Genomic DNA, 27,384 nt, shown 5'->3' on the forward strand with positions numbered 1-27,384 from the left:
AGCTCTGGAAGGAACAGCGTATCTATTTGGTGTACCTGGATACATCCACCCCATTTTTCCAGGGGTACTGTTAATTCAAGTCAGGCTTCAATTAGACATTAAAGATAAAAGAACATGCAGCGAGGAAGCATGAAGAAGAACCAATCACATTCCAATCACACAACCCACTCAGCCTCCCTCTCTCTCTCTTGCTCTATAAAATGATAGATATGCTCAAACAGAGAGGAGGGCATAAAGGTAAATGTAAGGAATAGGATCTGCATAGAGAAAGTCACCATGATGCGTCTATTTGAAATGTTGTGAGAGATGAGTATTGAGTATCTCCAGCGACTAGCTTGACTGCACAGGCTAATGACCCCAGTGCATGTGGCATGGCTGGTATCTCTCACATGATCATGTATTCTGTAGCCTCAGCTAAGGTCTTGCTCGCCTGCACACTGATGGTGTGAACCTAATGCCATACAGTTACAAATCAGCAGCTATTTACTCTAAACGTAACACAATTACACACCAAGGGATTAGGGAAAAGCCATATCACACAGGTAATACAATAAATTAGGTATGAGCATTACCAAGTATTAATGTAACTCGACCAACAAGCCTTTTTTAGACTTGCAGTATCATCGTGTGCATGAATAAAGCACCAATGAGAAACAGTTACCAACAAGCAACCTCTTAACTGGCAGAAGGGAGTTCAAACACCAAAACACTTTCAAGACATCCCCTGGGTCACCCAAACACACACACACGCACACGCACACGCAAACAGACACACACATACAGACACGCACACATACAGACACACATACACCGTACCAGCGAGTGTCTGCACTAAGAGTATTCCCCAAATGGGACTGGGGTCTTTCTGTAACATGAGGAACTTCTATTTCTCTGTCGGTGTCATGTGATCCCTACACACCAACACCATCTATTTAAGACAAATTAGCTGTGGGTGTTAAAATGTCAAATATCTGTAAAAAATTATTTTTGAGAAATCTATTTTAATGCCTCTGCTTGACACATGTTAACTGTTTAAAAGAAAAAAATGTTTAAAACAGCTAAATTATGTCTTTGAATTGTTTTAATCGTTTGCGCCAGTACGAGAGGTTAAAGAGTTCAGTTCAGCACCTTCCTCTGTACAGACCACACGGTTCTTGATTCTGACGGTTGGGTGGAGGTGTCTGTTGGTGAGTACACTGCAACATGAGGACTTCAGTTTTATGGCCTTGTTGTTTTTGTGTTGTGGGGTTATCTCTCTAGGCTGCGCAGGTTTTGCCGGTTTCCATTCGATACGCTGTCAAAACTAAAACAAAAATCACTGAGAGGAAGAGCAAGATATTCTCTGGTTATAATTACCAGCACTGCAATTTGAGCAAGCCTGTTTCACTAAAATTTATTTGATTTGAGCAAGCCTGTTTCCCAGAATTCATTGCAAGCCACTTGGTGTTTTTCATATCACTCACTCACTATAATTAAAAAAACTAGCCTACTTGAAATATCCATATCTTGTTTCCACATGCAGACATTATTTTCACCGCACTTTTGTAAATATTCATGTATCACCAGCAGTGTATTGTATCTGGGCTCTTCCCAATTTACTTGAGCTAAGGAACTAGACATGGCAAATAAATATGATTGACAAGATACAAAATATGTATTCTGACCTGACAGACAATATGGCCATCTAAACTGTTGCCTATGCAACAAAATTACTTTTTCTCATTAACACCATACAGGAGAATGCAAACTTTTCTTGCCATAACCATAAATCACAGATAAGAAGAGCAACTGGCTAATAATAGCACATATCCATGACACCATCATAAAAAGGAATCCCATTTCAAAATAAAATCCCCTTTGACAGTTCTCCGCGTGTACTTTATCGAGCCACAAATGCAAACCTAATGCAGAAAATACGACCGTGACCGCGACCCGTAGTCGCATGCGTCAGGTCAGACGGACTCACCTCGTTGTCATGGTGCTGGCAGAAGCTCATCCGGTCCTGAAAGATGGGCAGCAGCGGGTAGTTTGAATGGAAGGACTGGGACAGCGTGACGGGGGTACTGGAGTTGCTGGTGCGACTGGCCAGGTGCAGGGTCTCCATCAGCCTCTCGATGAAGTGGTCTTTGGTCAGGCGGACTCGCTGGTGGGCACGGACGCAGTTGTCGCAGAGGTACTCCTGGCAGTCCAGGCAGTGGGAGGTAGCTGGGTTTCCTTCGTCGCAGGAGCTGCAGTGGGGGTCCCCGAGCCGGTGCAGCCGGTGCAGGCCCTGGTGGGGGTGGTGGTAGCCGCCGCCGCCGCTCCTGCAGCCGTTCTTGTTCTGCTCTTCGGACGACACCACCACGTCCAACAGATTGCTGAAGAGGAAATTGGACGACGGCAGAGAGTCCACCCCAGACTCGGAGATTGAGACTTTTTGGTCGCAGGTCGGGCACCGTAGCTTGGAGGGGTCCCCCGGGTTACGCTGCCCCTCCAAGCACTGCCTGCAGAAGGCATGAAGGCAGGGCAGAACATGGAGCCTTCGGGCGGATGAGGTAGAGGAGCTGGAGGTCTGAGACGAGGATGAGGAGGTAGACGAGTTGGAGGAGATCGGAGCAGAAGACCCGCACAGTTCCTTGCAAAGTGGACATGTCTGTAGATCGGACTCGGGGAATGAAGCCATTTGCAATACAACTAATGGAAAGCAGGCTCAACTTAAAACATATGCTGCACAGAAGCACACATTTGCCTTTTTAAGGCTAAACTGCTTTCCAGTTGAGAACTGTAGCAAAACACTAGTTGTTGAGGTCAGATTTGAAAGAGGTTTTAAGTTTTCTTAATTTAATTTATTAAAAATCAACATTCAGAATGTTACTTTTTGGAGAGAAATTGCTTGGACCAGACATAAAGTAACGTGTATTGACATACCGATGACGTCCAAATTGTCTATTACTGCATGCAAACTTTTAACTAAACGGTATTCAAGGCAAATCTACGCGCAATTTCTAAAATTCAAAACATTTCTGGTTCAGCCTTCTCAATTTGCCTGCGCAATCGAATTGGCTCAACTAGTATTACTTTGTTAATTGCCTTTCATCCCTGCCAAATAGTGCAAAGTTTTACCGTTCGTTTAAAAATTAAAGATCTGTAGTCATTATAGAGGCATTTTATAACTCTGCCAGATGCAGCAGCAACATTCTTGTGAAACATAAATTCCGCTGTGTGGTTGCTACTCCGATCCTCCTCCCCCACCACCGCATGACTACGGGGTTCAATGAGGTATGAATTTCTTGAATCAAAACATTAATTTATCTTGCTTTTCCTCGCGCAAAATATTGTTTTTCCTTTCTAGTCCACCATCGAATCCCCTTCCGCAACGTCAAACCAGTCAATCGACAGCAGTTAAGTCGACCCAGAAGCAATTAAATAATTCATCAAAGCATTTGATCAGAAGCAATGCGACTCCGCACACAGTGCCAGATACCCGCGGATATATTCTGCTCTTCTTTTAAATGTTCCCCTGAAAAGTCCCACCATCGAATCTGTTCGAGGTATACATGTACCTCTCCAAAGCAGCCTTTCTTTAGAAGAATGCACCGTGTTTTTCCATAGCCTCGGCTTTTCTGGAACCTCCGAGGGAAAAAGGCACGAACCGAGCCTTCGTCTCGCGCTAACGCCGCAGACCAACCCAGGAAATTGTTTGATTAGCGCCTTTCTTCTCGCGCACACAGCGCTATGCATGTGTTGTGTACTGTTCGAGAAGACGCGTGTTGATGAAATTGATTCAAATTCCCTTTAATCCCGAAAGGAGAGAGCACACTTCCGCCTGATCACGTAGGGGCCAGGCCACAGGGAGGAGGGGCCTGGCTGGGTATAGGCTGTTACACTGCCACACACTCGGACACCCCGCGTAAGCACTCCTGGCATGTCGTAGGCAAGCACAGTAATATCGCCAAAAAGTAGCAATGCAGGTGTTTCATATGCGCGATTCGAAGCCCGATATTACCGTGCATACAGCTATAGATATTAGTGCATATTTAACTGTTATGGTGACGTCACAAGCAACAGAAATGGTGTAAAAATCACACCACATAGCAAGGAGATACATAATTGTTACAAAGTAAAGAGACACACGATACGTTGTATTAATACATTAAGTAAACCTAATACATAAAAGTTATCGTACAGGTTAGTGGTACTGGTTATCATTTAAATGAACGTATACATCCACCCATCACAGCGCCGCAGCAGTTAATTCCACTTTAGCGCACCTAGTATCGCTATTCATGAAACGTAACAGTTATGAAACCGTAACCAGTCGATGTTCTCCTTTTTTGAGCTATGACAATGTATAAGAGGTTGTCAATTTCCAGATAAAAAATAGTGCTTTCAGTTTTCGCAAGATAATGTATTTTTTCTCCCGTTAAATTATGTAGCCTAAGTATGATTGACATGACGTAGCAAATTAAGAAATAGTGCTGTATTTCATGCAAGTAAAGCCTGTCGAATTTATTTAAAATCATAGCGATTTTAATCATTTTAACAACAATAACATGTACAATTCTGTAGAAGTCCGTAAATCTGGTAGAAATACTTATTCAACAATAAAGTGCCATTCCTGGTTTGGAAGCAAGGCAGGGTAAAACTGAAAAAAGAATGATAAATGCGGAAAGTTTTGGCAAATATGGTTGATATATATTATTAATATAGCTGATGGACTGTGATAGAGGACACTACATGGCAGCATGAATCCATCCTCAGAAATAAGAAAACATGTCCATGTGCTTTTGCTGCTTATTTGTGAAGATAAGTACATCTCTCTATTATAGAGGTTAAATATGCAGATTCTATTAGAAAAAGAGATTGGCCAGAAGATTCAGTATTGGACCACACTTTAGGCCAGGAGAGTCAGTTTAAAATGGAAGTAAAGCTTATCCCAAACGCTGTGGTGTGAAGCAGCCTGCAGTGCATTATGTCTTCTCGTGTACAGGAAGCCATTACCGCTTTCACCTCCCTGCATGGGGGTATACAGGGAGGAAATGGATACAATGAAGAGAAAATACAGTGGTTACAATCTACCTTTATTCTGAATGGAGGACACCAAGGTGAATGTTGTGTATAGGAAAAGCAGAAGCGTAGAAGTCCTGCCCAAAAAATGACTTCAGTAGCGTATCTGTTTGACGGAAGGACTGCACTGTACAGTAATCAGTGATGCAGTGTGGTTATTTCTGGAGAAAAAAAAAAAGACTAAATCTGAGCTTGTGACCACACAAATGCCTAATGTGCAAATTTTAATCTGTTGTCATTTCAGAGTCTCTTCTGTGGCCTTAAAAGAGCTTTATTTGCATAGGAAATGATTGACTATTTCACCATTCAACAGTGTACAGCACACACTGGAGTCTTACATTTGTTGATGGATTTAGAAGAAGAGTATTCATAGTATTCATAAAAAATCATCTGCTTACACATCACTATTTAACCCTGAATGCTTTTCCATATGTATATATATGTGTGTGTGTGTTTCATTGTATATTCCTCAGATTCTGTACCCTATAACTGCCATTCTGTATACCACATTCATGTTTGTTCAGTGTCTGCCGCACATGATTGTGGCACATTGAAGGTGAGGTTTTCAGGGGTAGACTGTATGTCTACTGATCGAGACTTAGGACTGGGGGTCACTGAGTGGGGTTGGATTCCAGATGTGAGCCTCCCCAGTAAAGCAGTGGGGTAGCTAACCTGTAAAGCCGTGTGCAGAGGGAACCTTTTGACCCCCATAATCCTTTTTTTCTGAGTTAGTGGGAGACTTCAATCTTTCCCGGGACGCTGCCATGTCCGCACAGGCCTCTGTCCTTTCCTTGGGACTTCCGCTGATCACAGGAAACAGAGACGGCAGGGGTGGGGGTCAGGGGTGGGACGGGGTGAGAAGAGGGGCTTTTAAACGAGAAAAGATCAGATCAAATGTTAGAAAAAGCAATGGACAAAATTGGATTGTGGTGGGGTGGAGGATGGAACACTGTTTTTTATAATTAATGGAAGGGGTACAATGCAGCACTGTGTTCTGTCCGCAAATGTCACGCAAGTAACGGCATCCATTACAATTTATCATGCAAATAAACCGCACGTGTTTGCTCATTTCAAAGACATTTGGAAATGTTGGCTGTGGATAAAAGAAACATAAAGCAGCAATAAGAATGTGATTCTATAACCAATGGCCTCTAAAATTGCATCCTAAATGCGTTTTCAGGTGGTAACCCTTCAGACCCCTTTACCTTTAATGCTTTTTTAGACAAAGTCTTTGAGGTGACACCCGAAGACAGCCTAAAGCACGAGATAATCATGTTGAGCAATGTATAGTTTACAGTAGCTCACACTGAATGATGTGTTGCAGCTGATTTTAGCAGCTGAGAGAATGCCAGGGAGGTTGCAGAATTCCAAAGCCATAGCCGGGAATTCTCAAGGGATCATCTATCTTTTTCCTGCAACAGGATGTGTCATCAATGGAAAATGGACCGGCAAACAGGATCATATTTTACACCAAGCCACTCCCCCACACTCTGCAGAAAGCACATCTCTTGCACATGCACTTAAATTGTGTAAACTAAAGTACAGGTAGTCTAATCTGAAATATGCATAATCATAGATGTTGGAGCCATGGTAGTTTTTTTATGGAGTAGGGTTCCCATGGAATGCTGTATTTACTTGTATTTATTTTAATATTTAAAACCTTTGGAGAAATTACCAGCAAGGTAGAAAGTGTCACATTTGAATCAGTCTTAAACTTCTTAAGTTAATATAATTTTTGTTTTATTTTGTGTAGAAAGATATCCTCCATGAACCTTTGGTGACTGCCTGGGTATTATCTAAATTCACCTTCATCTTACCGTGCTGCACTGTGGGAGCCCACAGTTGATGACCTTTGTGCAAGTGAGGGTATAGTTATGGGAAATTAAGAAAGGTTTGTGCAGTGATCCCGCAGTATTCTCGCAGAAAGTGACATCTGGTGAATATGCGCACTCTGTGAGTTTCAGCTATACACATACCCATCCATCACATGCCCGCATACTGTTCGCAGCTTCCACCTATAGCTGTGAGCAGGTCATTGTGGAAGAAGAAACAGCACCGACTAGTCAAGCAGCAAAATAACACAGCATGTGGCTTTAAAAGCAGGGCATCCTTGAGCATGTGCATGTGCAAGGTTGGAATGAGTCATAACAACAAGCTAGGCAGCAAAACAGCAGCAGCAGTTTCGGATGCTGTGGCGGCTCTCTCTCACACACACACACACACACACACACACATACACACCATGTAATGGAAGGAAAGCAGAAGGCAGAAGTTCAGAAATGCTGGGGTTGGGTGGGGCGGGGGGAGGGCAGAAATGGGAACAGGCAGGCTTGTGCATACAAGTAGATCAGCGGTTCAGTCCAGGGCTAAAAGTGTACCACAGAAGCAGCTGCAGAGTAACTAGGGCTGTTTGCTGGCTGAACATGCTGCCGTAATGTCAGACAAGAGAGCAGACATGATGTATATTCATTACACTGAAAGGGGGTTAGCCATAGACTTTCAACGAGCGCTAACATGTTTTCAATGAGCCCAGGCCGTGCTGCGAGTTTTGGAATAATATAATAATCCATAGCCAATTACCATCCAGTATACGTCATATCACTGAAGTTGGGGCAGGAACTGGCCCTCCATTACCCATGCTGCCCCATCCTTGAACAGGCATTACATCCTGTTCCGATCCCAACCGTTATGTTAGAGTGAAGGTTGGCCATGTCAGTGGTTGCAAAATGAACATCTCCTTCTCAGTTACGCAGAACAAAAATAAGAAAAGCAGAAATACTGTTCTTGGGGTCTCAGAGGAATGCTGGAAATGGGTTCGGACGTGACGGAGCGGGGTAATTAATAGCAATCTTCCTGTCCTTTGTTATTTCAAAAACAAATTACTGCCGGCAAATTCGGTAATAACAGCGAGCGCGTCGGTTGGGGGGCGTAAATCAGAGGTGGCCTCGGTTTTTAAAGGGCTCTTTTTGATTTAGCATCGGGGCCCCAGGGCCAATGCCCCACTCACTGAGGGGCCCCGCCCTAGCAGGAAGAGGCAGACTTGCTGGAGTACAGTATTTTGTGAAATGGAGGGCCCATGGAGGTTAACACCTTTTTGTTTTCCCCTTCTCCCCCTTGTCCCCGAGGCAAACACAGAACCAGGCCTCCCCTGGGAGGCAATCCATCTTTAAAGACTGTCAAGCCCTCGGACCGCCAAGCCAGGCAGATTTTTATTTCCCACGTTGGTTTTAAATGGGCATTTCTCTTTCTACAACAGGGGGGAAATAGCATTGTTCTGGAAGTCAGCGAAAAGGCATGTTTTTCTCTGGTTTTTTGTTTTTAGATGGGCAGTTTTAATATTTAAGCTTTTTAAGCCAATGATAGTCATGTATTCCTATATTTAATGGGATATATTTTGAATCTTATGTTGCCGAACTGGCATAGTCGTTATGCTGGGAGTCATACTCCAATCCTGCAGGGCTGCGATGTTTGTAGGTTTTTGTGTCAGTCAACAGTCAGTTTAGGCCATGTAGTTAACCAGCTGTGAAGATGTGTAGGTAATCAACATGCACATGCTTACACACACACACACACATATACGCACATGCATTTATATGAATGTGTGTGTGTGTGTGTGTGTATCCATGTTTATGTTCAGCGCTTGCATAATTTTCAGAACTGCTGACATGAAAACCTGTTTTGAATCATCCTCCTCATTCTGATCTTCCAGTGCCTTGCCTATGCTTTACGATGTTATGTTATGGGAATTAATTTGCTGCATAAAATGATTGTGCATTTTATTGACTGTTTTAGTTGATTGAATTTCAGAGACTTGGTGGCACACTCTTCTGACTCTACTTTGGACTCTGCTCTCTCTACACACACACACACACACACACAAATGGTAGTACAATACATTATAGTACTATCCAATACATTAACTCAAGTTGTAAAATTTCCCTTCAGCTTTGAACATCTTAATTTTCATTCAATTTCAACCAATTATTTGGACGAAGCACTCCACCTAGTGGAAATATGGAAATGGACAATACATTTGTGAATTGAATGTGCTAGCATATATACATTCTTAGTAAAATATTTCCAGACACCGATGTTAATTTATGTACTCTATGTACTTTACATACAAATGATTCTAACCTTCAAGGAGTGTAGCCATCAGGCTTTCTTGAAATTATACCATCTTAATCTGTTCTATAATTTGTACATACTCTGAATGATCTACATATACCATAGGAGTTGCTATTCAAGACTATTCAGGTGAATGATTCAATTGAACCATGAGAGCTATAGATGGCTTGTGTTTAGCACCATCATAAATGACATTTATTAATGGTTTCTGTCTACCTGAAGTGAAAGAAAACACAAAATGTCAGATACAAAATATTTGTTTTGTGAAAATTCTGACTATAAAAGTTTCAGAATAAATTCATTTGCTTTCATCTTTAACTATAACTTTAGTTGTGATAATACATAAGTTCTTTATCATCTATTGTTGTACACTTTAAATACTATTACCATCAATCAGTAGTTGCATCAGCGAGTATCTGTTAAAACTGTGCCATATGCTTAAATATCTTTGCATGGCAAAAAGATTGTGTGCATTTCTTTAACTACAAATGATTTGATTTAAGAAAACAACAATGCTTCTGCACAAATGCCACACACTCGGAAAATAATGTATAGCACCATCTCCAACAATGAGCATGACAGAATTGAGAACTGGAAACATTAAATGTTGCAAAGAACTGGAAGTATTAATAAAAGTTTCAGGGAACATAAATAATTATATGCCCTGCGATGGATTGGCGGCCTGTCCAGGGTGTATTCTTGCCCCTCGCCCAATGCATGCTGGGATAGGCTCCAGCACCCCCCTCGACCCTGCTCAGGATAAGCGGGTATAGATAATGGAAGGATGGATGGATGGATGGATGGATGAAGAATTATAATAGTCCTTTAGGTCTGTATGTGACATAAGACTGATTTTGGTAGAAATAATGTTATAAACAATCACCAACAGGTGGTGCTGTTGTACTTTTGAAAATGTTTCACCAATTATTTGAATTTTATTGTCATTGATGTTTTGCTCTCACTACACACATATGGCACATAAGTACAATCAGTGGTATCAAAATGCATAGTTTTTAAACTGACATTTTTTGGTCCTATACAATTGCATCCTGCCAAAGACATAAGACCCATTGTGGTGAACTGTAACCCAGAGAACTAGCTGACTTAATCCCATCCCACCCCTGGCTTGATAGAGCCAACAATGTTCCACCACTGCAGATTCCTGCTAACAGTCAGCTAATGACATAGAGCAGGCTTAGACCAGAGATATCTAGGCCATAGGACCCAGCCTGTTATATCGACCTTGTACAAATGTCAGTAAAACATGCGTTTCAGCTTCATTTATTTCAGCTAAAAAACCAGACTGAACATATTTAGTTTATACTGGCCTTTCTGTCCTCCACACATCCAGCTGATCAGAGGCAATGGGACTGCTGGCTTAGAGAATCTGCTTGCATTGCCACGCCAAGTAATCATGCATAAATACAACACTCTGCCATTCCCCCCGATTCTATGTGTATGATCTTGGTTGGCAGTCAGAGGAGATGCCGAGCCAATTAGATAACATGATGACTTAACTTCAGGTTCATTTGAGCTTCTGCCTGAAAAGACGCAGGCAGTTATTTCACAGCTAATTATCCAAGAATAAAAGAAAGCAAATAGAAACTCTTCCTAAAATAAATCAGTGCAGGGCATAGCTCTTACAAACATTGTATAACTGCTTTTTTTTTCCTTTCAATTTTATAGAAACGTTTAAAAGGAAGCAGCACAACTTTTTGTTCTCCAACACGTACAGTACTTATTTGCTTGCAGATGAGTAAAATTTTATATCTACACTAGACTATAAAAGTAAATAAAAATGGCTCTTTCCCCTTTTAAACTCAAATTCAGGAAAAGGCTATCACGGTGCCCTGGTTCTTCTTATGTAAGAAATGTTAATCAGTCTACACGGGTCAGATGTGCAGGCTTTCATAGTAAAATGACATGACTTTGCAGGCTCTTAACATGTTGTGTGATGACACATTTTGCACATATTCTCATTTGGAGCACTGAAGTCCCAATGAATGATTTGGCCATTGTTTTATTCAGAAGTGAGTGTGTCCTTATTGTCACTAAAATCAGGTGCAGTCTAGAGAGAGTTGGTTCTTGGACCACTCAAACCACAGGCTTTGAACGTTGTACGATGAAGAACTTCTGTTATCAATGGTTGAGCCATAGCATAGCAGCCGATAAAGCCAGAACCACCAAGGATGAACAGATCTTGCAAAAACGTGAATGACTATAAAGAAAGGCAATCGCAATCAGGTGTCCATGCTGAAAATTACCTGTCATGTAGAGTTTTCTTTAAACAGTGTGGTAATACATCATTAAAGATTAGTGTAGAACCTAACAGTCAGCCTAGCTTGCAGCCTATGACTTTGCATAACACGGATTTCAGTCACTAAAGTAAGTTTTGTTACTAAAACAATACATAAAATCAGTTCTGCCTTTTCATTGGAAAAATAATGGAATCCAGTGGTGTGATATAAAGTAAAACCACACTGGATTCCATTATTGATGCCAGTAAAAATGGGAAATTAATTCAACAAGGTTCAATATAAAATGTTAGCTACATCTGGTGCTGCTCTCTGGCAAGCACTCATATAATGTCTACTTATCTGCTTAAACAGCACAGCATGACTCAGTAAAAAGCAGCATGAAATAGATTCTTGAGCGTCTTAAACTCTCCCTCTCTCTTCCAGTTTTCTAAAATACCCGTTTTAATTTAAAAATACCCTAAAGAATCCCAGCTGCAGAACACGCGCTAGATTAATTTGTCACCATTTTACTATAGTTTATGAAGGGGTTCAGAATGTTTAAAAAGTATTTGTGGACATAATTATATTATACCACCAGGAAGCAATGCATAAAACTGACAATTTTTCCCCCACCAGAATTGCGGTCTATTGGCGTGTTCTTGCTTTTAGTTGAGTGTATAGTAGACTTACAAAGAGCCAGTCGCTTCAGCCAAAGGTCAACGAGCTGTGATTCAGCGTAAAGCAAATCTGCCTTTTAGTGCTGCCCTTCCGTAAGTACCCAGAACAGAGGCGGAGGCCTTGGTCTTGTAGCTATTTATGGCAGCGCATGCCCGATTTCCAGTTCCTGCCTACTATCCGCTCATTTATCCTGTAATTAATTCGCCAAGCCGCTTCACAATCTACCCTGGAGTTTCAGGTTTCGATTTATCAGGATTTCATCCGACGAGGCGCACTTCTGAAAAATAACAAAAAAATAAATTAAATAAATAAATGTAAAATTCGGTTGTCAGGGAGGAGGAATGTATTTAACGTTACACTGCAATGGAGGGGGAGGATCCGGAGCTTACCTCTGCGGAGGATAAACAAGTCATGATTCATGCTCTGCATCGACTAATGAACATAAACACTCATCATTTATGATGCTGTAATTTAGAATATTTTCTTCCGATTCTCGATCTGTCCTTGAAGTATTCTTATAGAGCATAGCCTACAGCCTCGTGAAAGAAATGTTTTGCTGCATACGCTCAATCATGCAAATCGGATTTTTTTTCTAACTTGTAATCAGAACGATGTACTTAATATTCAGTTTTAACTAGAATAAAAAATGCGTCACGAATATTTATATAGTAGCGCATAAGAAATAATATATTTCAAAATGTATTTCACAATGTATTTTATAAATTAAATAGGCTATAAGAGATAATCGCTTCTTTATAGAAGACTAACTAAAATAAATAAATCCTGACTGTATTTTATATTGAAATTATACGCCCAATTACTTTTTCAATATTATATATTCATGTACTATTAAAATAAAGGTAAAATGTACACTTTGTTATTTTAAGTTTTCTTTACAGAAGCTTAGTCAGATTTTCTTTTTCATTTCTTTCTTTCTATGTTCATGTACTGTATATACTATACACTGTATATACAGTTTGTTAATTATGTTTCAAATACTCATATGAAAAATTTCAATATTAACATTTAAATTCAACAATAATACATTGATTAACTAAAATTCATTATTTTGAGAACCATTATTGAACTGTATTAATAGTAATAAAAGAATCAGCACAAAATAAGTACAATACCCTTAAAGAGAAAGTGTATTGTTCTATTGATATAACCATGTAAAATTATATTGTGTGTGGACAACTTTATTTTGTGAGCTGTCAGTCATTGTGTTACATTATACATTATATGTCAAATGCATATGAGCTAAAATATTTCAGATGGAAATGTATATATAATATATTTTGAAAAATCACAGTTTTACAGTTATAAATTCATAATAATAAATAAAATAACATATAAAAACAACCATGTAAGTCGTTAAAAAAAACTCAATTTAAGTCACATTTGTCCAAAGAAAGTAGTGGTCTCACTGGTGAAATAGTGAAATTACTGGTTAATTTTGCTTGTTACATGCCTTTTTATTTTCATAGAAATATGTACACTATTACAGCCAGCCATTGGCCATATAAATACCAATTATTTCTGATCAATTTTGGTATGGTAAGTGGTATGGCATGCTATTTTCCACAAAGCAGTCACTTTTATTTTTAGAAAATATATGAATGGAAAGAGAAATCAGTCTTGTTTGAAAATTTGTCTTAAATTAATCATCAATGACTATACAATTGAAGGAAATTTTGCTGTTCATTTTTATGGCTTATTCAAGTGAGTTTTTACTGTTGGTAATGTGGCACACATGATAATAACATCAAAGCAGAACAAACACCTGACCAAGTTGGAGTCAGGAAGGGGGCTCATAATTATCTAACCCTGTGAAGTAAATTTTCTGGACTACAGTCCATTCCAAAGCCCTATGTAAAAATTACTAAACCAGCTACACTGTGGAATCATAAACTGTATTGGGCATTTGACACACGTAGTAAATATTAAAGACAGCGCCTCATTTTGAACAGAGGTCCAGGAGACAGTGAGCGGGCCTGGCAGGGGTCCGTGCTGCGCTGGCCTCGTCCTGTCCGGTCGCACGGTGAGGTGAGGTCGGGCGAAAGTGAGTGGGGCGGGGCGCGACCCTGGTGTTGGGAAGTAGCCGAGCCCTGCACTGCGGCGGCCTGATTCACAACACCAGCTGCCTCGCCCCGCCAGCTTGCCCGTGCGCCGCCGCGGCCGCGTCCGCGGCCTCTTCCCCCCGCACCCGGCTCTCCGCTCGCCCCGCGTCTCCCCGGGCCTCCGCGCGCTCCGTGGCTGCAGACACAAGCAGAAATACAGATGAGCCGGCTCGTTTGGGCCCGCGTTAAGGCCGTTAAGCGTCTCAGAGTCCGGTTAATTAATGGGGGAAGGGGTCAGATTCTGCTGTCTTTGTTGATGCCAACGGTTGCAAGATCCACAAAAACCACCACCACAAAAACTCTAACCCCTGGAGAGTGCTGTAGACAGAGAATCTACCTTATTTTAAAAGATTGCTACTAACACTTCTGCTGTGACTGGCATACCCACAGCGATACAACTAGAATTGCAAGACAACTATGGTGCAACAACTAGTACCATTGCATGCACCCCAAAATCTCTGGTGTTAACTCAAGGCTGACAGAGTGCATTCTATCCTAGCAAATCTCTATTGGAGCTGAATCAATTCTGAACAATTTATTTATCCTGTGACTGGCTCTACCACTATGACAACTAATAATAATAATAGTGATGTCTAATTAAAACTCATCATGGTATTCAGCCATGGTATTCAAAATACATCACAATATGCTACTGCACATTTCTTGTCATGTGACAGCTACTAATACCCAGCAGCCTTAGCAAATACAATAATTCAAAGTTTATGAAAGTCGGTTTTCAGAAGTTCCTAAAAGCAAGTTATGCAATGGGGGAAACAGTCGTGATTTTGAGCCTACAGTTTGGGTGCACACCCACTTATTACGCCTAATCAGTAAATTATTTTGTTACTTCTCTTATAATGCATAGTTTTGTTTTTGCCTTTTCCAGAAAGGTTGTTTCTTTTCCCAAGCCACAAAACCGTTATTTTATTTTTGCCCCCTCCAACTCCTCTCCGACCTGCAGCCATTATTCTCCATTGTATTAGGTCAGGTGGGTCGAACACAGCCGTCTGGGCCACAGGCCCAGGGGCTGCCAGTTGAGAATTGCCGGCTTAGATAATTGATGAGATAATAAGAGCTGCCCTGGCTCGCATGATGGCTGACCAAATGTTCTGGAATGTTCCAAAGACCATCTCAGGCCAAACGGGAGGAGCGGGCGGGGCAGTTAGCGGAGGAAGCGCCACAGACAGGACCGCGCTGCGAGACAGCAGAGCTCGTGCCGTGTGAGGGAGCGGAGAGCATGAAACAGAGAAAGCAGAGAATGAGCGGGGCAAGGGGCCTACAGGAAAGGGTGTGAGACCCCCTGCCTGACATCATCTCACTGTCAAAATATTGATTTTGTAGAGCATCACTTGTCAAGGGTATCTCGAGATGCTGTGTGGAGAGCTACAGTGAACTAGCAAGCTGTTGTTTGCCGTGCAGCTCCATACAATTGATTTTTTTAAATTTGCACTTATTTTAATCACCCTCTTTACCAGAAACATTCAAACCCTGTTAGTGTTGAATCATTGTGTCTTTTAGCATATATTTGCAACTGTAAGCATTTCACACTCATTCTTAACTAACTGCCAACATCTGAGTAATTAAGATAGGCAACTGATTGTAAATCACTTCCTGGCCTATTATTTTTGCAAAAATAAGACACACATTTCTGCAGACACATTCAAGTCCCTGTGAATTTGCTCTGTCAATCACTTTGGTTGGGAAATCAATGTTTCCTGAATAACCCACCTTAAGACCACAACGGCCATTTGCACAGTGACTCCACGACAAAGAGCTGCAGAGTCACGTCGCTTTGAGTGAAAGTCCAGAGTGCGCCTCAGCTGTGTCTCATCAAGGGTGGTTTGTCAGTCAAGGCCTTGGGTGTGTAGCCACTTTGTGCCCTAGGCTGCCTCCTGATTTTGCAGCTCAGCTCCCAGTTCCTGAGGCTTTTTTTTAGGTCAGTAGCAGGAACATGAACACGTATATTACCGCCATTGGTCATTGGAGATTTAAGAACGAAAACCGGGCAAGAATTATGGGAAATGTGCGTGAGAAAATGGAGGCTGTTCTAAACAGTCAACTGTATGGCGATGTGTGTTCTGGCGCTACGCTAGCTCACCGACTGGCTGCCGCCACTGAACCCGACGAAACACGGGCGGGAACCACTTCGCGGTGGTCACGGGGACCGCGGGGGAACGCTTCAACACGCGCCGCGGCCAGGCGGCCTGTCATCTCTCAGCCGAGCGGAGCTGAAACAGGGTCTCCGGGGGGGTGGGGGGAGCGGGCGGGCGAGAGAGAGAAGAGTACTCTTGACCCCTGACACACGGAGCTCAGCGTGAGGGCGCGAGGGAGGCCGTGCTGTAGAGGGAGATTTATTTCGCTCGCGGAGAGGAGTCGCGAGCTTATGCGCTGCCATCGGGAGGCACGGACCTGGAAGACGTTGCCAGGCAGTTTTACCGGAACGTGCTAATTATTTCCACAAGCTGGGACCCACCGCGATATTTAAGTGCCAGCGCAAATTGATGCATGAAAAAAAAAAATACAGGAAACCGCCTGTGCCAGGAAAAAAAGCCAGCGACAGTGGCATAAACAGGGGAAGGATGATAGTTCATGCGAGAAAGGAACAGGCCTCGTGTCTTTGATAATCTGACGGTGTGCAGGAATTCTGACGCTGCGGCCGCCGGTCTTGGGGGGGCGGTGCTCCAGAGCGCTCGCCCTGGCTGCCTGAGACGGAGGGCTTTTCCGGGCTGTTAGGCTGTCAGACAGGGGAATGGCGGATTAGAGGACGGGCCCTCGGCTCGCCGCCGTGGGGGAAGAACAGGGAAACGCTGACACCTCCGGAGTCGGCCCGGGGGATCGGGGGAGACCCCCCCGCCAGTCCCCCGTAATGCCGCCTGCTGCCACTGACTGACAGGCTCTACCCACAATCCCCTGTTCCACCTCCTCCTTGCCTGCTGACCTGCGCTGCTCCCTTGTGGGTTTGGTAATTACACTGAGAGGCATCGCGGCTTAACGTTTGACTTTGCAAGTGAAATGACTTTGGATTAAAAGGACGAGGGGAAGGGGTTCAACTGCATTAAAGCTGCGCCGTTTGATTGAGGGGTGTGACCGAGGACGCACGGATTTCGCTGCTCTTTGATGAGTCTAATATCCGCTAATATTTAGCCATTCTTTTAACAAACCTTGCCAAAAGAAGCATAAAAAATGCATCAAAAATCTGTTTTTTTGGCCTTACATAAAAATGTACCGCACAGCAAAGACTGGATTGACCTTACTTAAGTTAAAGTCAGCACAAAGGATATCCTCTCACACGTATTCAAACACACCCATATCCTATTCTTATAAATATATTTACTGAGGCCTAGGTCTCAAGTAGACCCGGGCCTAAATGGCACTGTAATCTGGTTTTGAATAAAATCAATTTCAAGCTCAAATATATTTACCGATTTAGTGAAAGAGACCTTAAATTCTGAGGATGACGGAAAAGGCTTATTACCTGTGAAGCATGTTCACCTTAACACAGGAGAATTCAGCAGGTGTGTGCTTCTTCAGTCAGCTCTTCCACAGAGGGCTCTGAACCCTGCCCGGCTGGGAGCCGTTTCCTGAAACGACCGGCACTTTGACCAAAATGGCCGCCTCCCCCCCCCCCCCCCCTCTCCCGCAGCTCTATTATTCTGCAATTTGCCGCGGCGTCTGGTCCGTCCCTCCCTGATGGGTCAATCCCCCTAAAACCTCCTCCGCTCAGCGTGTCACGCAGCGTATAATATCCCAGCAACGCATTTCTGTCTAATCCCCTGTTTTATCAGTCCTTTTGGCCCCTCTGGTCAAGCTCCCTGTGACAAAGCCCATGCGAGGGGGTCCGTGCCGACAGCTTCTTTACGGTCTCAATTAAAGCGGCGAGAGCCGAGCCGCGCGCCTGGAGCGCCGCCAGCGCCCTTCAGACAGAGAATGTCACCGCGCTCGATCTGGCTCCGTCTCAGGACGCCACGACTGCGGAAAGTTTTGGATGTGACCTACGCCCACGTCCGTGCCGGCGCCTGGCGTCCAACTCTTCAAGGCCTTCCAGAAGGGGGGGGGGGGGCAGTTACACCAAGTCGCACCAGGTTGTCAGAGGACACTCGAGGGCGGGTCTAGGGGGGGCTTCCGGAAGGTGAGTCAGCCCTGGGGAGATAAAGTGAAGAAAAGGCTAGCTTATTCTCACCCGCCCCCCCCCCCCCACCCTTAGAGCTTGTGTGTCCACTGGACTCCACCATGCCCAGTTCTGTGATGTCACACGCTGTATCTCCCCCCTCAGGTCCTCTCAATGCACACAATGTGTGTGTTCCAAAGTGCTGTTCCAAAGTGCAGGAATGAAACTGTATGACTGCTCACTGTGGGCATCCACATCCTTCCAGCAAGTCCACTCTGATGCTGTGTGTACTGATGAGGATAAACCATAATTCTGTTTATGTTATTATGTGTCAGTCCCTACATATCAGGCTGATAAATGTGAAAGCCAGATTAAGAGGTATGTGCACCATGTTGTGAGATTAAGAGGAGATGAGTAGCAGAAGTTCCCAAATTCTATGCACAATATAAAAATATTTCAAATATTAAAATAGTATATATATATATCTTTTGCATATTTCATACATTAAATATTAAAATGTCTAAAAAGCTGACGGTCTGCGCCTTAACCTCATATCCATTGTTTAATTTCAATCCAATATACTCAATCCAATATATTATGCAGTTCCCAGAGATTTTTTAGCCACACATTCATCCTGCAAACCTCTCTGTTCTAACCTCATCCTAAAGTTGTTCTTTTTAATTGAGATTTGGGGACTGTACAAGCCATTGAGGTAAACTGGAATTGCTGTCATGTTCATGGAACCAGCTTGAGTGTGCTTTGTGACATTATCCTGCTGGAAGTATCCATTTGAAAAAGGTTAGACTGTAGCCATAAAGGGATGCACATGGTCAGCAACAATGCTTTGGTTTGCTGTGGCATTGAAATGATGCTCAGTTGGTATTAAGAGACCTAATGTGCACCAAGAACACATTCCCCACACCACTTGACCACCACTATCAGGCTGAGCTGTTGACACAAGGCATGGATTCATGCTGTTTATGCCAAATTCTGACCCCACCATCTGCACGTTGCAGCAAAAATCAACATTTGTCAGACCAGCCGACACTTTTCCGATCCATTTGTGAGCCTGTCATTCTTCTCTGACCTCTGTCATTAACAAGGTGTTTTTGCCTGCAGAACTGTCACTTTTAGAATTTTGAATTTAGAATGTTTTGTGTTTATTGCACAATTCACTTTATAATCTACCGATTATAGTGCCTGAAAATCCCAGGACGGCAGCTGTTTCTGAAATGCCGGAAACACTGCATCTGGCACCAACAATCATATTACGGTCAAAGCCATTTAGATCACGCGTCTTACCCATTTGCAACAACAACTAAACCTCTTTACCATGTCTACATGCTTTATATATTGATTTGCCACTGCATGAAATGGTAGAACAGGCTACTTACTTTAGCAAGAAGGTATACCTAATAAACTGGCCACTGAGTGTATAATGTTATTTCAATAATGCTGCAATGGAACTTTTATACTGGTACATTCTGTATATTTGAAGCTAGGATATTTAGATGCGCACTGGGTAAAGTTCTGCAGGCTCTTTGAAGGTTAACTGCATAACTACGCTTGATGAATTCCCACTTTCTCTGCCAATTTTTTATTCAGATGTTAACATCTTGAGACTGTGCACCCAGCAAGCCGGCTAATTATATTAATTTAAATTTCAGTGCGTGTATCTAACTTTATTGCAAAATAGCCTATAGCTAGTTCCCTATCGTAATGGATCGTAATGGATAATGTAGCGTTGCTGCTGAAACTCAAAACAGTGGTTTCTACCCAGGCTACTTTCAACTTTCGCCCACTAGGTCACTCTCTCATTGATGACAGGAGCATTGATTAATTGTATCATGGGCAAACACACAGTTTTGGAAGAATTCATTTGGATGGACCCATCCATTGCCCCACCCTTTTCAGTCGCATAGAGCTATGGATAGCCCCACCCCTTGTCCTGCAACCCTCGCGTTCCAAGCAGCTATTTCCATTTTTAGATACTGTAGCTTCATTTGCACTCACTTAGCATATATACGCATTTAAATGATTGCACGCATTCAAAGCTGAAATGTAATTCTGTGGCAAACGTTGGAGTGAAGAGGCGGACCATAGAAAGCTAAGCCTGGGGAAGAAATGCATGCTGGGAGACTGAAGCACTTCAAGACAGAGTCCTTGTCGTTTCATTTTACGACACAAAATATGTGACTGAGCGGAGGAATAATTTTACATTGATGACTTCTGCAGTTTTGTATGTGTTCGCTACGCCACGGCACAAAACATTCTATGCGTACAAGCACAGCGGGGTGATATTTCATCAAAAGAGTGCACGTCGCACAGATGCTGTCATTGTCATTGATGATGCCGCTTTATCTCTATGTGAATTTATTCATCTTCCTGAAAGCAGTTTCCTCACCGCCATCGTCTGCTTGCGGCGGGCGGCAAGTCAGCATCTTTTCACCGAATATTTCGGAACGGCGAAAAAACGCTCCTGACAGACTTCCAGATGGCTTCCTGACAGTTACAGAGCTTCTATTTAACACATTACTCATCTGTAAGACGGGATTCCAGTAGCATTTCATATAGCAGATATATTTCCAATACTGAACTTACTTAAAAACACCTTGTTCAACCCAGGATCTGGCCGTACAAATGTCTGGAAGTAGGCACTTTATCTCTCATACGATATATTTATGCCTGCCTTTGTGAAGCTGGTCTGGTATATGGCACTTGTCTCGAGGTGGTCACAAAACATTAGGCTCTGAAAACATACGGTGTACATCTTCAGGAGTTTATGTTCGGTGCGCAGCTCACAACACTGTACAGTAGACCACTAACTCATCCCTGACTCCTGGGGGCAATGGCGCCTCCTGTAACTGACACGCTTGCCTCAGGTAAGTAATATATTCACATCGGAGGCGCCTCCTGAATGGCGAATGTTAGCACCCGAGGGCCAATGACAAGCGGTGGAAAGAGGGGGCGAGCAAAGGGTGGAGGCCAAAGCCCCGGAAGCTACCGGAATGAAGCGAAGGCTGTCTGTCACGCCGGGGAAGGTTCCGGAAAAGCGAGCGTACCGGGGGCAGAATGGCAGAGGAGCCTCTCTGCGAAATGACCCATGCTGACCGTGACCGCCCCCCCACCCCCCCCGGGGTCCGCTGGACTGCTGGACCGCTCCCAAAACCCCACCCCCCCACCCCCGGGGCCTGCAGTTTGCGCTGACGGACGTGTCCATCCACCTCGCCCTTCCCAGACGGCTCCGCTCGCTGAGCGGAATGTAAACATCCCTCAACTTTGCTTACTGAATGTAATGAAGTTCCTGCTGCCCGTTGCCTCCTGTAAGATTCATCGCGCACCGGGCCCAGACGCGGGACACCATCTCGTTTGGGATTAATCTCCCGGGGGTAGAGGACATGCCTGCCAATCGATGCGCTGCGTGTTTGCATGGTCCGTTCAGGGAGTGGTTTTTGTGTGGAACAGCCTAGACGCCTGGAAATTGAATTGTGTCTAGAAGTATCGGATGTGACAAGAATAATCAAATGATGAAGAACTTTGGTCATGAGCCGTGTATTGCCTTAAAAAAAACTTCAAATAGCTCTTAATAACTATATTGTTTTAAATGAATATATTTAAAATTTATAATAGAATAGAATAGTATATATACTTAGTAAACCGTGACCATAATTTTAATAGTTTGAAAATGTTTTAATCTCCAACAATTTAGCTAGTTATTCCTGTGAATGGGACTACCTTTTCAGAACAATACTGCGGTGGTCTTCTTTTGGTTTCCTTTTATTTTATAACATTAACTTGAGACAATACATTTTTGATGGGTTTTGTTCAAGCGACATGTTTGTTCATGTGAGATTTCATTCCAGTTTCTATGTTTAAATTTCCCTTTGTTGAGGAAAAATATTATGTTTTCAGGTTTGTAACGGGAGAGGGAAGGCCTAGCGTGTAGCCTCACTAAGGAAGAAACAGTCAATCTTATCGCAAGTTCTGCAGCTGTCAGTGAGGGATTGCACAGGCGATGGAAATGCAATTTTTCACCACGTCGAAAAGCTGTTTCCATCTGTGAGCGCAGCAGTTATTGATGTACCAGGATTCCCGGCTTAAACCGCGGAACCTTTCTTCACACATCTTTAGACACCCAGCCCTTCTAAATTTAGTTGCAGACGTCAAGTGGGATGAAGAGGGGGCATTCCCATGATGGAGAAATGATGGGCAAAACACTGAAAAGATTCATTATCTTTACTAGTAAATAGTAATATGCAATTTATGGTTTAAAAAAAAACCGGGGGAACACAAGAAAGATACCAACTTCATTACTTTCTGCTGGATGGGACATACAGTAGGATAGGCTGTTTATTAGGCCAGCTGGGGACACAGGGGAGCACAGCAATCAGCCCGGGTCTTCCTGCAGCTGTGCCTTTAGAGTGTCACTAAAAAAATACCTAAACCGAAATGACAAACCTTCCCTTCCGCGATACGCCATCAGAGACATGCAGGGCCAGACTCCGATTTAAAGGCGTTTCCCCCGGTAGTTAAGTATCCACAGAGATCTCTGTCCATTGTCACTCATCTCTTTGACGTATATAATATTGGACAAACAGACGTAACAGGCTCCTGTGGAATATGTACACTGAGCGACCCTATTCTAATGGCATGCACACACTCACATGTACAAATATGCGCACACAGTCACACACATACACACAAACCCACACAAGGACACAAACGCACACATGGGCACGCACGAATAGGCACAAGCAAACATGCACATTTTATACACATACACACGATGCACAGACACACATATGAACACACAGATACATACTGTGTATATACACATGCATGAACAAATGTACGCAGGCACGCTAACGCGCACAGACAGACGCTCTCTTACGTGGAATCTGTGGCCTCGCGCCCTCTCTGCGTGCGGATCACCTGGGAGCCGCGTTCCTGACACCGCGGCTCAAACTCTTCCCCCTTCAGAGCCGCAATGGCGGGCTTGCTTCCAGAGAGGTGTCTGCACAGCGGGAAAACAAAAGAGACGAGCACAATGGAATCTGAGCTCTGCCTCTATCGCATGAGCTTCCGCTGCAGTTTACCAACAGCACCTCCACACATGCACACGCGCACGCACACGCACACGCACACGCACACAAAAATATACTCACATATACCCACACGGTACACAGGAGACTTGATATGTGTTTGTGTGTATGCATTGGTATGTGTGTGTGTGTATAATATTTGCATAGTTGTGTCTGGGGGGGGGGGGGGGGCAGCCAGGCATTTTAGGCAGACTCTTCATGAATAATAATTGCAAAAACATTTGAAGGGGAACTCCTTCCTGCCAGTGTTATGTCCTACCTGTTGGGGGGTTTGGGTGGGGGCTGGGTGTGGATAGGATGTTGGTGAACTGAGCTAAAAATCAAGCTCTCTGGATTTGTATGAATGCTGTACGATTCTTCCTACTGGACGGATTGCAGTGCCAACAGTACATCCTGCAAAAGCCCTTTGTTTCAGCCAGACATTTCTGCCTGTGCCTTCCCATCTTTATCACTGAGAGGCTCCCAGCCTCCACTGTCTACCTGCAGCTCTGCCCGAGCTCACACAGCAGAGCCGCCATCCACAGAGAAAACAACAGGAGCTGTGTGTGCGTGTGTGTGTGTGTGCGTGTGCGTGTCTGTGTGTGGGGGGGGCGTGTATGTGCGTGTATGTGTGTGTGTGTGTGCGTGTCTGAGTGCACAAGGAGAGGCAGATCTGCGATCTCACACCTTTAACGCTGCGCTGAAGGCAGGGCGTGGACGCCACCTGCGAGCGGCTCCCGTGTGGAGCGGCAGACATTTCCTGGCAGCCAGACGCGTTTACCCGCGCTCCTCCGTCTATTCACCGCTATTTATATCCACCGGGAGGGGAGCGGAAGAGCAGGCAGCCGGTACTGATGTGCTGCGCATCCAGCGATAGGAGCTAGTCTTTCCCAGACACCGCCCACCCGCCCCCCCCCCACATCCACCACCCCACACTCCCCCCCCAACACCAAACCCCAAAACCCCCCCACCCCCGCCCCCGAGCAAATCGGCGCTCGTACAGACGGCCCGTCTTTGAAAACGCAAAGTTTAGAAACAATGGCGGGGAGTTTAATAGATGCACATAATTGCCAGGCAGCGGCGTTCCTTGACAGCGCTCTGACAGCCGCGCGGGCGAGGCGGCCGACGGCCTGTAATGAGAGGCGGCCGGTGCGGAGACAGACATATGGGTCCATTGTGCGATTGATAAGACGTCTAACGGTAAACACCGCGCTTGCCCCCCCCGACCGGCTCCCCCGGAGAAAGACCAACCCGTGGCGTAAAACAGAGCCGGCTTCGACACCGCGCTTCGCCGTTCGAACCCGAAACCGAGGCTGTCAAAATGTACAAATGCCTGCGATGTCGCACGAGGCCGCGCGCGGCTCGCTGTCGTACCCGCGTGCCGCGCGGTGCTTTAATGCATATCAAATTGGGTGAGGATAACAGCGATCACCTTCTCCCTGTGCTGGCACAGGTGCTCCCGGTATGCAGTGTGCTACAGTAGAAATGGCGGATAATCCGTGTGCTGAAAACACGAAGGCCCCATGCAGTGCAATTAGAGGGGAATGAGGCTACATGAATCTGTCATAAGGCAGCCGCCCCTGCATATGCAATGAATCATAAGCAAGAAGTATGGTATGAGTGCAATTAAATACATCAGTAGGAAGAAAGTAGCTGAGCACTGTGATTAGCTGAGCACTGTGATTGGCTGAGCAGGCCAGGTGTTTGCGACACACAGTTTTATGCACCAAGCCGCATACCATATTAACGCGAGCTATTCATCAGCTCCATTGACTCTGCACAAGCTCCAAGTACAAACAACCTTTAAGCTGTTGGCATGAAGGCCATCTTCAAAAAGGAAGTACATTAATCATTTTTGCACTGACACGAGGGCTGCTCTGATAGAAGTTCAAAGCTTATACTTCCAGGTTAAAGAGTTTCATTACTGAGCACAGCAGAAAGGGCAATATGTATCGCAAGTTCAATATATTTAATAGCCAATAGAATAGCAGTGCTGGGTGGGCCCATTTGACTCATATCAAGCCAAGCAATCAGAGCATCTTGAAATTGAAATATACCTCCATTCATTAAAGGCAAGCTGAATCACACTGGTGCAGTGTGTTCTAGTCTAGAAAGCTGGCAGAAATACAGTAACAAAATAAAACTATGAAATAAGCTGTCAAGATTTCTCCGGGAAGCAAAATGTCAACTTTCAATTGTCAAGTTAATCACGTTATAAAGTATTTTACTGAAACTGTGTTCACAAATTCATAAAATTGCTAACTAGCTTTTGGGTGTAGAGCATCAAAAAAAAAAAAAAGAAACAGAACAGAATGATAACAAAAATGATAACAAGTAAACCCCAATTTAGCTAGCTAACTATGAGACTTTTCATCTTAGATACAGTATAGTGCTACAAAATACACAGTAAATCCAAAGGCCTGACCCGACTGGAATCCTCTAATGTACAGTAACTCTCTGGCAGACATGATGCAGTTGTTTTAAAACGCAAGCTGGATGTAATTGCAAGGGAGTTCATTTAAGTTCTTTAGAAAAAAAACTTTTGGAAAAAAAAAAAATGGAAAGAAATTGTGGGTGCATAATTTTTTTAAATTGAAAAACACATTTCATTATTTTTATAATTCCCTCTGAAGTATCACTCATCTGTGTCTCATGGCGAGAGAGCACTGACTCCCCATCCTCTCACCTAAAAGATATACAATCCATGCCTTCTGTGGTGAAATGTGGGACTTGAAATTTTTATGAAAATAACTGCAAACTGACACCGTAAAAGCAACATGCAACCAAGCCTTGCTCTCTGCATCGCATTAACTGTGACTGCTAAAAAAAACCGCACGCACTAGGAACACAAAAGATTAATTTAAGCTTCTGTTGCATTGCGGCAAAAATATAAAATACCGTACATTTTTCCCTTGATCCTTTTTAAAAGAGTGTGTGTGAGTTTGACCATGTACATGCATGTGCTTGTACATGTGTATATCCATGCCAGCTTATACATTTGCACAGGTGTGCGTACGTGTGTGTGTGTGTGTGTGTGTGTGTGTATACGCCTGCGTGTGCATGTGTGTGTGTGCTTGCGTGCATGTGTGTGCGTTTGTGCGTGTGGTGTAATCATACTTCATTATATTGAAAAGTGGGTGATAACAGCTTTTGACTCTCCGTCTCATGGGCATGCTATATGCTTAGAATAAAGCACATTTTTCATGCTTAGCCAGAAAAGAGGGATATCATATTGTCCTTGACTTTGGAGGAAGACCACTTTTTACACAAAGAAATTAACCATTTTCTTTTTGGACAACGGTTTTAAATGGCAGTTCAGAGAAGTTAAAGTGTTATGACATTGCATTGAAACATCATAAGAGGTGCATTCAGACAATGGGCCTCATTCACAAAGCTTTTCTTAAATTACTATTACTTTGGTTCTTTAACATGTTCCTACGAAAAACCAATATGGGATTCATGGCACATGTGCAGACCTTTGTTTTTGTACGTATCCAGGTTTATGAGATGACGAATGCTAGCTGTTTGTACATTTTATGCACAATCCTGCTCATGTGATTAGCATAAGGAAACAGCCATGAACAAATACAGATAAGAAATAAATGATGAATGCCAAAATGTTCTTGGAAATGTTCTTATACACAGTTTACGATCAAATGAGAATGAGGACCAATGACTCAACATTATTGCACAGAAACGTGTGCAACTTATGTTCCATTTTCCATGTATTCCTACAGGTAGAACAACCTACAGTAGGAATTTTACATTGCTGACAATTGTGACAAACCGATTGCAGGATTAGTTCGGGGCTGCGATAAGAAATCACGAAACAACATAAATTAGAAATGTGATCACTGAATTTAAATATATTAAGACCTCTACATGCTTTAATTTCATGAGATTTATTTATTATATATGTCCCCTATATTTCAAAATATCAGTCACTGGTGAAGCTCTTTTTCAGTATTTAGCAAATATATATTTTA

The 27,384-nt window shown here is 43.4% G+C and overlaps 1 protein-coding gene and 2 long non-coding RNA genes across 3 annotated transcripts in view; all 3 read right to left on the reverse strand.

Moving 5' to 3' along the window:
* Nucleotides 1-3,846, reverse strand: part of LOC135261454 (E3 ubiquitin-protein ligase TRIM71-like) — a 40,905-nt gene extending 37,059 nt beyond the window's left edge. Inside the window, exon 1 of the mRNA XM_064347769.1 lies at nucleotides 1,967-3,846. Within this exon, the coding sequence (XP_064203839.1) occupies nucleotides 1,967-2,662 (696 nt within the window). The 5' untranslated portion in view covers nucleotides 2,663-3,846. The remainder of the gene's footprint in view (nucleotides 1-1,966) is intronic.
* A 904-nt stretch (nucleotides 3,847-4,750) lies between these two features.
* Nucleotides 4,751-12,879, reverse strand: LOC135261455 (uncharacterized). The gene is made up of 3 exons (XR_010331940.1): nucleotides 12,102-12,879; nucleotides 6,352-6,458; nucleotides 4,751-5,913 (listed from the first exon to the last, which is right to left on the reverse strand). It is a non-coding gene; the product is annotated as an uncharacterized LOC135261455 (long non-coding RNA).
* Nucleotides 12,880-23,190: 10,311 nt separating this feature from the next.
* Nucleotides 23,191-27,384, reverse strand: part of LOC135261456 (uncharacterized) — a 91,931-nt gene continuing 87,737 nt past the window's right edge. Inside the window, exon 4 of the long non-coding RNA XR_010331942.1 lies at nucleotides 23,191-23,331. This is a non-coding gene — a long non-coding RNA (uncharacterized LOC135261456). The remainder of the gene's footprint in view (nucleotides 23,332-27,384) is intronic.

Source organism: Anguilla rostrata, chromosome 8 (genome assembly GCF_018555375.3).
Source record: "Anguilla rostrata isolate EN2019 chromosome 8, ASM1855537v3, whole genome shotgun sequence".
Taxonomy (NCBI): domain Eukaryota; kingdom Metazoa; phylum Chordata; class Actinopteri; order Anguilliformes; family Anguillidae; genus Anguilla; species Anguilla rostrata.